We start from the raw sequence: 11,919 nt of genomic DNA, 5'->3' as shown, positions 1-11,919 counted from the left end.
ATCCAGTTTCAAAAAATGAAACTGGAGTTTACAGGGAGATTGAAGTGGAAGCTAAGAAAATCCTAGCCCCCTTGTCAAAGTTGCAAGCCCCCTTCACAGTTTTTAATAGGGGTTTCATTCAAAGCCATGTGGGTACTTAAAATCATCCCTTATAGCCAGTCATGGTGGCATATACCTGTAATCTTAATGACTCAGAAGGCTGAGACAGGAGAATTCCAAATTTGAGGCCAGCCTTAGCAATTCAGCAAGATCTTGTCTCAAAATTAAAAAAAAAAAAAGAACTTGGCATGTAGCTTAATTGTAAAGCACCTCTCAATTCAATCCCCAGTACCAAATTTTTAAAAAATTTAAAAAAAAACAACCTTGCTTTCACCTTTTAATAAAAGCAGCTTTTCCTGAGTCCTGTAGCAGTTATGCACCAGACAGCCCAGGCCAGGTCCCCAGAGGGCTGTGTGTGCCTAGAGCCATTCTCAGTTATGGGTGCAGGGTCCTTCACTTAAACACTGGGGTTCTCTCTTTAGTCTATCATACTCCTTCATGGATCCACATTAACCCCCTACCACTTTTGGCGTCCATCACATCACCTGCCAACAAATGAAGTTTGTGTTGTAAGGGAAAAAAAATTATAACTCCAAAGACATTATTAACTTTCATACCACAAAACTTGTAATATCAGTTTGCTGAAATAAAGTCACCAGTATTTAATTCTCCTTTAAAGGGTGTCTTCTATTATTATTATTTTAGAGTGCAATTTAGTCATCAAAGGTTTACTCAGACTCATGTTTATAAATTATATAGAGCAGGGATTTAACTCTTCTGGCCCTACCTGTTCTGAAGAGAGGGAGGGTCATAACCTTGTTGTCGCACCAGGCACCTGCCTTGAAAGGGGATGATTTGTGAACTCCAGGTTCTTAACCTCTTTCAGAAATCTGGGTGAATATAGCGATTTCCCTTTATGACGCAGACGGAGGAATAATCAGTTGCCTGCTAACAGACACTGTTTTTTAACCTTCAGAAGCTCATTTGGAATCTTCATTTTTTTCAACTGAGTTTCAGAATCTTGTCTTAATTATATGACATAATAATAGCGGCTTTCCAATTCATCTGTACAATATCGTTTTTTCTTTGTGCTCGTCACGGTGTTTTTTTTTTTTTTTTGAGGGGGAGGGGCTATTGCCTTAGATAAATAAAAGCATAGCAGAAAGGAATCTGGTTCACTGACTACTTAAGTCGTAAATTCCAAGTCCTGACTTATATGTTTACATCCCGAGGGTGATGGCTGCGATTCAAGGGCTCATCCAAGTTCACCAGGGTGTAGGGACTTAATGCAAAAGTGGCGAATTTCCCATGCAGCCCTCAACTCCTAGCATCCCAAGTGGGTTTCGCCATCATAATGAAAGGGGTGGGGGATGGGGTAGCAGGTGTTTTCCTTTCTTGGTTCCTACGTTTGGAAGGGAAATATTTTCGAAGTTAAAGTAACTGGCTTGGTCCTATGGAGGTGGTGCTGAACCTCTCGAGATGCCAGAGAGGAAGACCACCATTTCCCTGCCGAATCACCTTCCCACTCCCAGCGGCTAGCCCACGCGCCCCTTCGCCAAAGCCAAGCAGGAGGATCCTCACCGGCGTCCAACCCTGGATATTAAGAGATTCCTGTTGTTGGCAGAGTGGCCTGACTCGATTCTTTTGGGGCGAGATACATTCCAAGAATGTTTCTGTGGTCGGCGAGGAGTGGAAAAATCAGGGATAACAAATATTCTGAGGAAACCTAATAGTTACCAGGATCGCGAGATTCAAACAGGTGACAACAACAACAAAAAAGGACGTGGCAAATGGAGTTCCATGAAGGATGAGCGCACATGCAGCGTGGTGCCGGAGTATCCACTCCTATTCCCATTGACCCTCTTTCCTTTTCTTTCCTTGGCCGACACCGGCCAGAGGCAGCCGTCACTGTAGAGGGGGCTCAGAAGAGAGGGCGCGGGCGGAGCCTGGCTCTGCGCGCTGGAATCCAAAGTAAACACCTCGCAAGCCTACGTTTAGCAAGTGATACTGAACACCACACTCACGTTTAAAAAAAAATAAAAAAGTACTGTTTGCAGAGATGAGGGCGAAAACATTTCCCGACTGGAAAATTACTGATCACCAACTAAGGGGCGAGTGGGGTGGGGAGACAGCGTTAGAAGATTGAAATAATGATCTCTTCCTTTCCTCCTCCCGGTGGACGCGGACGGCTGTGCCGGTTCTGTGTGCACTTTGGGGGAACCAGGGTCCCACCTGGGTCACGCCACTTCCTGGCACCTGGCCACTTTCCAGCTAAGTCCCTTTTGGTGGGCTTGACCTATTCGGAGCCTTGGCTTAAAACAACGAGCTATCGTTTGACCTCTACCTCGCCATTTCACCTCTTTATGACTCAGTTTTCCTATCCATAAAGTGGAAAGGAGAGTGCGTAGCTTGTAAAGTGCTTTGAGATGTCTGGTTGAAAGGTGTCTCCGCGCCTCACAGTCCCTCTTCTCTTCTCCACCCACCAAAGTGAATCTTGAGTCCTTTCACTCCTTTCCTCGCTCCTTTAAATATTAAAACTATGACTCTCTTCCCATTCTGGCTTCTCTCCGCCTGTTGCAGGAGCAGAACACTCCTCCAGTCTTCTGAGGCTCCTATTCCTCGCCACCGAACGCTGCGCACCGCCTCCTCTCTATCCCCACCCCCACTAGGCAGGCAGCCCCACGAGGACCCGTGCGAGACCAGGCCCAGCGCCTGCCCCGGCACCGCGGGGCGGGAGCCGGACTCCAGCGTGCGTATGCGAAAGAGGGCGGGCTGGATGAGTCACGCGGATAATCGCGCTCTTCCACAGCGCGCAGAGAGCGCGGCGAGCGCGTACGCGGACAGGGGTGGGGTCGCGTCACTTTCCCCCAAGCCCCCATCAGCCTTCTGGGTAGCCAGCTTCGAACCCTGGGAAGCTGACCATGGCAGCGCGGAAGAACTAGTAGGGCAGCCACCGGACCTGCGCCCGCTTCTCCGCGCCCAGCACCGGAGCCGTCGCCGCCACCGCCGCCGGCGTCAGCAAGGCTCCAGCCCGCCAGCTGGTGGGCTGGCGTCACGACCCAGCCCGGCCCCGCCCGCGCCCCTCCCTCTCCCCCGCCCCCACGTGCGCCGAGTTTGTTTATTTAGCTGCTATGACAACGAGCGGGGGGGCTAAGGGGGGGCGGGGAGAAGAAAGGGAGGGGGCGGGGTCTGACGGCGGACCCTGCCGCGCAGCGGGTAGGAGGCGGGGAAGGAGCTTCCCGAGAAGTTATAAGTAAGAAGCGCGCGGCGGCCGCCGGCAGTTCCCCGGCCCGAGAGAACGAGCGCGGCTGCGGGCGCGCGGGGAACAGAGGCGGTGGCGGGCGGCGGCGGCACCGGGAGCCGCCGAGTGCCCCTCCCCGCCCCCCTGGACCCCCACCCACCCACCCGCCGGTGGCCCGCGCCCATGGCCGCGCGCGCTCGGCGCAACCCCCAGGACTCCGCGCCCTGCGCCGCCGCCCAGCTCGCAGCTCCGCGCCACCGCGGCCATTCTCACCTGGCGGCGCCGCCCGCCCACCGCCCCGGCCACAGCCCCTGCGCCCACGACGACAGCCGCAGCGACCGCGACAGCGGTGGGGGACGCTGCTGAGTCGAAGAGAACTCAGCCTGGCCACCGGACCTACTTACTCGCCTTGCTGATTGTCTATTTTTATAAGAGTTTACGACTTTTCTAAAACTTTTGTATACAAAGGAACTTTTTTTAAAAAAGACGTCTTGAATATATATTTAATCCAAAGAAGAAGAATCTCGGGCAATTGGGTTGTTTCTTTTTTCTTTCTTTTTTTTTTTTTTCTTTTTGGTTTTTGGCTCCGTTTCTAAGGTGTTTTTTTTTTTTTACCCCCCCTCTTGACTTTGGGGTTCGGATACCCCAGCTGCTTCGGGCACCCGAGGACCTTCTGGGCCCCACATTAATGAGGTAGGTAAGATGCGAGGCATTGGGTGGGAAGGGGAATCAGTGGGACGCCACTGGAGCAGCGGTGGAGAGTGGCCCTTGACTCCTGCCTCCCTGTGCGCCCCGCAGGCAGCCACCTGGCGAGTCTGACATGGCTGTCAGCGACGCGCTGCTCCCGTCCTTCTCCACGTTCGCGTCCGGCCCGGCGGGAAGGGAGAAGACACTGCGTCCAGCAGGTGCCCCGAATAACGTAAGTGTCACGCAAGGCTACAGGGAGCACCTAGTGGATTTCTGTGGGTGGTACGTAGTGGAGCGGAACCCGGCGGTCACTTAGAGACCCCGGACAAGGGGAAGGAGTGGCCGCCTCGCGGACTCCACAGCCTTCCCGGGATGGCTTCCACGCCCTTGGGTCGGGTACGTGCGTGTGGTCCCGCACTGCGGTGCCGCCAGGGGCGCGCAGGCGGTAGGGTCCGCGCGGCTGGGCCACCCGGTGGGAGGTAGCCAAGTCCCAAGACATCGGCTCGGCCCGAATGAGCTTAGCTCGTAGGCGGCCCGGTGGCAATGGCGCACCGGGAGAGCCGCGAAGTCCCAATTCCGGGGGTGGCAGGAGAGTCTCGGGGATCTGGAAGGGGGAGGGCCCGGGGCTGGCGGTCCGGGGCGCTAGTTCAGGCAGTCAAGAAGACACGACATGCAGACGCATCAGCTTCCCTCGAACCCGGGTGTTGGCAGAGAGTGCAGCGTTGGCATCTGGAGTCCCCCGGAGCTTTCTGCCCTGCCCATTCCCCAAGTCTGGGAGGTGCAAGTGCGCTTGGCTCGCCAAGAAGTCACTGCGACGGGTGGTTATAGGGGACCACCATTAACTGTCTCTCTCCAACCCTGTTCCCACAGCGCTGGCGGGAGGAGCTCTCCCACATGAAGCGACTTCCCCCGGTGCTTCCCGGTCGCCCCTACGACCTGGCGGCGGCGACCGTGGCCCCAGACCTGGAGAGTGGCGGAGCCAGCGCTGCGTGCGGTGGTAGCAACCCGGCCCTTCTACCCCGAAGGGAGACGGAGGAGTTCAACGATCTCCTGGACCTAGACTTTATTCTCTCCAACTCATTGTCCCACCAGGAGTCGGTGGCCGCCACCGTGTCCTCGTCGGCGTCAGTCTCATCCTCTTCATCCCCATCGAGTAGCGGCCCTGCCAGCGCGCCCTCCACCTGCAGCTTCAGTTATCCGATCCGGGCCGGGGGTGACCCGGGTGTGACGCCAGGCGGCACCAGCGGCGGCCTCCTCTATGGCCGGGAGTCAGCGCCGCCTCCCACGGCTCCCTTCAACCTGGCGGACATCAACGATGTGAGCCCTTCGGGCGGCTTTGTGGCGGAGCTCCTGCGACCCGAATTGGACCCAGTATACATTCCGCCGCAGCAACCGCAGCCGCCAGGTGGCGGGCTGATGGGCAAGTTTGTGCTGAAGGCATCGCTGAGTGCCCCTGGCAGCGAGTACGGCAGCCCGTCGGTCATCAGTGTTAGCAAAGGCAGCCCTGATGGCAGCCACCCGGTGGTGGTAGCGCCCTACAGCAGCGGGCCGCCTCGCATGTGCCCCAAGATCAAGCAGGAGGCGGTTTCCTCGTGCACAGTCGGTCGACCCCTAGAGGCCCACTTGGGCGCTGGACCCCCGCTCAGCAATGGGCACCGGCCTAGCGCGCATGACTTCTCCCTGGGGCGGCAGCTCCCCAGCAGGACTACCCCGACCCTGAGTCCCGAGGAACTGCTGAGCAACCGGGACTGTCACTCTGCCTTGACACTTCCCCCAGGATTCCATCCCCATCCGGGACCGAACTATCCACCCTTCCTGTCCGACCAGATGCAGCCACAGGTCCCACCGCTCCACTACCAAGGTCAGTCCAGGGGATTCTTAGCTGGGGCTGGGGAGCCCTGCGTGTGCTGTCTCTCTGGGGCCCACGACATGATGTTGACCCCACCTTCTTCACCCCTAGAGCTCATGCCACCTGGTTCCTGCCTGCCAGAGGAACCCAAGCCAAAGAGGGGAAGAAGGTCTTGGCCCCGGAAAAGGACCGCCACTCACACTTGCGATTATGCCGGCTGCGGCAAAACCTATACAAAGAGTTCTCATCTCAAGGCACACCTGCGAACCCACACAGGTAGTGTGACAGAAGCTGAGAAAGCAGGCAGATTAGTGTTCCGGGGCTTATAGGATAGCTGTGAACGCACTCCTTTGGGTGCTTGTGGTATATATATGTATAATCTCCTTCATCTCCTGGATCACAGGAGAGGACAGCAAACCGGCACCTGTTTTTTTTTTTCCCCCCCAGGAGCCTTTTGCTTGATGGATGATATCTGCTTGAATATGCAGTTTTGTTAGGTCTTTAAAAGGCAGGGAGATTCCCAGCGGTATGTGGGCCTCTCCTTAGTTGGGCAAAGCGTTGATCTAGTAATCAGGAAATTATACTTTGCCCTGCAAAAAATTGATGGCTTTTTTCTTAAATCAAATTTTAATTTTCTGAATTATTCTCTTTTCAGGCTCACCTTCCGGTTCTAGTTTTAATAATTAGATTTTATTCAAATTCCAATAATTAACTATTAAGGTTCTTGGAGTTCCTAAAATCATTTAGATAATATTGTTCGTTCAAAAAACCAGAAATGGCAGTACAATGGGGGGAAAAGTGGGATAGGATACTTTTGTTTCCTTTGGGCAGAGACAGCATCAATATTTCCAAGTTCATTGACACCACTGTGGTGTCTTGGATTTAAAACAGCCTGATAACAATGTGGATGTGGGCGGTTTGTGTGTTTTCACTGCTTAAGTACTGTTTCCCTAAAAAACAGAGCAAATTCTTATTTACTATTAATGATCTGAAATTTAATGTGGCCCTTTAGGGTAGTATAAAGAGATTTCTAGATTCTTTCACAAGGGGGCATCTGGGGAGTTGATATTAGTATCTGGCCTCCAGTTATAATAGAGGTCTCTTCTTTATTCTGGCTATGGCTTCAGCTTTTTCCCCCCCATTTCCCTTTACAGGTGAGAAACCTTACCACTGTGACTGGGATGGCTGCGGGTGGAAATTTGCCCGCTCTGATGAACTGACCAGGCACTACCGCAAACACACCGGGCACCGCCCGTTCCAGTGCCAGAAGTGCGACCGGGCCTTTTCCAGGTCGGACCACCTGGCCTTACACATGAAGAGGCACTTTTAAATCCCAAATAGTGGATATGACCCACACTGCCAGAAGAGAATTCAGTATTTTTTTTTAACCTTTCACACCTGTCTTCCCACGGGGGGAGGAGCCCAGCTGACAAGCACTACAATCTTGGTCAAGTTCCCCAGGAGTCAGCTTGTGAAGGAACGGATGATCAGTAGAAAGGAGGAATGAAAAAGACAAATCAAAGAACTGACGGGGTCTGTGACTGGATCTTCTATCATTCCAATTCTCAATCCAACTTGAACATGCCTGGACTTACAGAATGCCAAGGGGTGACTGGAAGTTTGGATATCAGGGTATAAATTAGATCCGAGAGTTGGGGGTGGGGGGAGGGAAGACCAGAATTCCCTTGAATTGTGTTTCCATGCAATATTAAGCATAAAGATCACCTTGTATTCTCTTTGCCTTCTAAAAGCCATTATTATGATGTTAGAAGAAGAGGAAGAAATTCAGGTACAGAAAAATGTGTTTTTTAATAGCCTACGCGATGGTGCTTGGTGAGTCTTGGTTCTAAAGGTACCAAATGAGGAAGCCAAAGTTCTCAAACTGCTGCATACTTTGACAAGGAAAATCTATTTTTGTCTTCCGATCTACATGTATGACCTAAGTCAGGTAAATACGCCTGGTTTACTTCTTTTACATTTTTTATGCAGACAGTCTGTTATGCACTGTGGTTTCAGATGTGCAATAATTTGTACAATGGTTTATTCCCAAGTATGCCTTAAGCAGAACAAATGTGTTTTTTTCTATATAGTTCCTTGCCTTAATAAATATGTAATATAAATTTAAGCAAACTTCTATTTTGTATATTTGTAAACTACAAAGTAAAAAAAATGAACATTTTGTGGAGTTTGTATTTTGCATACTCAAGGTGAGAATTAAGTTTTAAATAAACCTATAATATTTTATCTGAACAATGATTTCATTGTTTTGTTCTGGAGGATCATGTTAACAGATTTCAGTTTATACACTGGGGTAGAGGGCATCTCAGAAGCATGTTAAAAAGCCAACTTGTTCTGAACAGAGGTTGTAAAAGACTTGTTTTTTTAAGCTACTGTTTTACAATCAGTACTACCAGAGCTGAGTACTGAAAATTATCAAATTTAGAAAACATCTGGTCTGGGTTGCTCTACAAATGTACATAAAACTACATAAGAGCAGTTTTCTTATTTGAATGTGATTTCCCAGGTAGAAACAGCTCAATTATTCTGTTCAGTTTTAATATGAATATTAATAAACATACACATTTCAGTTTCACATTTAAAAAAATCTTCATGGTTTGTCTTTAATTAAAAGTAAGTGAAAATATACAAGTTTTTTCTCTCTGGAGGCCCGCTCTTGTGCTCCCCACGAATTTTGAGTAACAAAGGAATCTTCCCCAGGCAGACAACCATAAGAACAGTTCCACAGTGCCCTCCTGAGGATTAAAGGATCTATTCATTCTGTTTGTGACAGGGTGTGTGTGTGTGTGTGTGTGATCCCCAAAGAGGTCTGGAACAGCTTCTAGCAGTTTATTTTAAAACTTCCTCAACTCCTCTGAAGACAGAAATTGACTAGAAAATTAAAAATTAACTCATTCATGGTGCTGAGAATGTGGCTCAGTAGTAGACTCTGCCTGAGTAAGATTCTTGTTTGATTCCCCAGCACCTTCAAAATTATTTGAATTAACAAAACTAATTATAAATTTTAAACTTTTAAATGGTGTTTTTGCAAGTTCATAGCATTTTATTTCTGTTTTTTTTCTACTTAGTTATGCATGACAATAGAATGCACTATGACACATCATCATACATAAATGGAGTATAACTTCCCATTCTTCTGGGTGTACATGTTGTAGAGTTACACCAGTCATCTAGTCATATCTGCACATGGGGTCATAATGTCCAATTCATTCTACTATCCTTCATACCCCTCTCCCCTCCATTCCCCAATGCCTAATCCAAAGTAACTATTCTTCCCTGGCCCTCCCCCCAATATTTCTGTAGTTTTTTAAGTTTCAAAACTGCACTATTATAATCTCAAGTGTCTTGAAATGGGTGCCCAAGAGAGTCAAGTAAATTCATTTGTGGCTGTCACAAAATGGAAAAGCATTTGTGACACTTGTTGACACCATAATGGTGATATGAGTGACTAACAAGATCATCAGGGGGACAGAGCTGACTGTCATTTTCCTTAGAGTGCTTATTAACTGTCCATTATATCTAGTGTCCAGAGTTGTGTTGGCTCCATTGTTCACTTATAAATGGAATGAAAAGAAATTCACGAGAGGCTCGTGGTGGATCAACACAAGGTATTGTCTTTGGCTTTTAGGAGTCCAGCCCAACTGGAAAGCATGGCATGTGTCTTTGCTTAAAAGAAAACAGGTGCATCAATAGGATGGAATTTTATGTAGCCAAGAACATATTCAAAGCATACTTAATGACATAGAAAATGCTCATGGTATGTTAAGTGGAAAAAAAGCAGGTTAGAAGACTATTAAAATTTCAAATGTGTGCCTTTCTTTGTGTGTGTGGGGGGGATAGAAAAAAAATTGAAAATTAACAATTAATTGGTAATTAAGAGAAAAACCTGGAAGGAAATGCCAAAATATTAAATTTTCCTTTTCTGCAATTTCTAAATATTCTAAATCAAGTGCAATATGTAAGGAGAATTTTTTAAAAATTAAAAATATTTAGACTTTTTTTCAAAAGAGTAAAGTTATAGACACATTTTCCTTGGTATTAAATTGTGTTTGTTGCTCTTAAAATAATCCACTTATACAGAAATTTCTGGCAAAGTGTTGATGTATGAATATGTTTATTGAGTGATTGTTGCCATCTTTTCCGCTAAGTGCCTGTTACCCCATAGAAGAAACATCATGATAAACTGTCAAAACATTTTAAATTGATTCAAAATTTTCTGATGTCATAGGGAAACATTGCTACACATTAACTTTTTGTAACCTGAGAAAGAGAGCTTCAATATCAAAAATGAATGAGGAAGATTTCCCCAAAATGTAACAGAACAAAATGCTATTTAACACACACAAATACTTCAACTATTTGGTCTTACACGTATCAGTTCTGCACTCCTAGGTGTTCTGTCATTACGGTGTTATAGAGCCATTTACACTGTATAATAAAAGAGCACCTAATAATTGAGATGCCTGCTTATTATAATTTTTTCCTTATGACATTTAATTTTATATGGCTTGTGTGCCTACAACCACAAAGGATTAACAATAGTGGTTTCTAGCAAAATATTCTTTTGACAAGCATACATACCTGACTCTTCCAACCGTGTTTCGATTTGTAAAACTAAAACTGGACTTTCACCATCACGAGTATGGTCGGGGAATAATTCTTTTCAAAAATTATTCCTAATTTTAGAAATGGAGATTAACAATTTTTACATACAATTTCTCAATTTCTTTTACTTTTTTTTTGTACCGGGGATTGAACCCAGGGGAGTTGAACCACTGAGCCACATGGCCAGCCCTTAAAATTTTTGAGAGCTGGGGTTGGAGTTAAGTGGTAGAGTGCTTGCCTAACAAGCATGCATGAGGCGCACTGGGTTCAATCCTCAGCACCAAATAAATATAAAATAAAGATATTGTGTCCACCTAAAGCTCAAAACTAATTTTTTTTTTCTTTTAAATTTTTGAGACAGTGTCTCACTAAGTTGTTTAGGGGCTTGCTAAATTGCTAAGGCTGGCTTTGAACTCAGGATCCTCCTGCCTCAGCCTCCGGAGCCACTGAGATTATAGGCATGTGCCACGTCACCCAGCCTACATACAATTTTTTTATATATGAGGAAGCCTAAGTGAGGCCATCTTTATATTATAGAAACAACTCCACAGAGAAAATATTAAAATAAGCAATAAGCCAGGTACAATGATCCACACCTGTAATCCCAGAGCCTCAGGAGGCTGAGACCCGAGGATTGCAAGTTCAAAGCCAGCTTCAGCAATTTAGTGAGACCTGTTTCAGTAAAAAATAAAAAGGGCTGGGAATGTGACTCAGTGGTTAGGTGCCCCTGGGTTAAATCCCCAGTAGCCAACTGAAATAAGATTAAAAAAAAAACATGCAGTGATGGTACCTGATAAATTTTGTTATATGGGAGTATATGAATTTTGTAGTCTGCATCAGCCAACCTGTTGTATGTGCTTCTGACACTGCATTGAGCACAACTCACACGCATAGATAGATTTGTACACCAGATCCGCCCCGCACACACACCTCCCTCTCTCTCCTTCTGTCTTATACAGACATAGGCACCCCCCAGTTCTACATAAACCCATTTATGGTTTTATCATTTTTGTCATTATATTATTTCTTTTATCTTATGTATTTGCTTTAGTTCTTTGTATTTTCTGAGCACCTTCCACAGGTTATTGTATATTGACATGGTTTTATAGTACAGAACTGAAGGTATGTCTGCCTCCTAAAAGTTGTTTATGAAACTATATTGTTCACACAGAGCCATTCAATATTTCACATAAAACCACTACAGCCTGTCCACAGAGCAGAACAGTGTTTAACCCTAGAAAACAATTGTCAAAATCAGAATGCTGTATGAAAGTAAAAGTAGTTTTTGTTGTTTTTACTTTTTTTTTTTTTTTTTTTTACATTAAGTGAAACTAAAAAGTTGGAAACAACCTTTGGGCACAAGGTATATACCAAAATAAATCTTAGTGAATTTTTCACCATCTCTTGAAAAATGAATGAACTCTTAAATCCTCTTGAAGTGCTTAGTGCTTCAAGGCCTTTGTCAGTGTCAAAACAGCAG

The 11,919-nt window shown here is 46.9% G+C and overlaps 1 protein-coding gene across 3 annotated transcripts; it reads left to right on the top strand.

Annotated features, from left to right (window-relative positions):
* Nucleotides 1-3,495: 3,495 nt before the first annotated feature.
* Nucleotides 3,496-10,576, top strand: Klf4 (KLF transcription factor 4). Of its 3 annotated transcripts, XM_046452014.2 has the most exons (5): nt 3,502-3,973; nt 4,079-4,199; nt 4,838-5,828; nt 5,928-6,092; nt 6,971-10,568. In XM_046452014.2, the coding sequence occupies exons 1-5, from the start codon at nt 3,969-3,971 to the stop codon at nt 7,144-7,146; spliced, it is 1,458 nt and encodes a 485-aa protein (XP_046307970.1). In that variant the 5' UTR covers nt 3,502-3,968; the 3' UTR covers nt 7,147-10,568. The 3 variants fall into 3 exon arrangements, with proteins under 3 accessions (XP_046307969.1, XP_058437599.1, XP_046307970.1); XM_046452013.2 differs by having other exon boundaries at nt 3,496-3,973; nt 4,838-6,092; nt 6,971-10,574; XM_058581616.1 differs by lacking the exon at nt 5,928-6,092 and having other exon boundaries at nt 3,497-3,973; nt 6,971-10,576.
* The last annotated feature ends 1,343 nt before the right edge of the window (nt 10,577-11,919 follow it).

Source organism: Marmota monax, unplaced genomic scaffold (assembly GCF_021218885.2).
Source record: "Marmota monax isolate L192 unplaced genomic scaffold, Marmota_monax_Labrador192_F-V1.1 WCK01_AAM20220418_F8-fsc00020, whole genome shotgun sequence".
Taxonomy (NCBI): domain Eukaryota; kingdom Metazoa; phylum Chordata; class Mammalia; order Rodentia; family Sciuridae; genus Marmota; species Marmota monax.
This window is presented reverse-complemented; position numbering and strand designations above follow the sequence as displayed.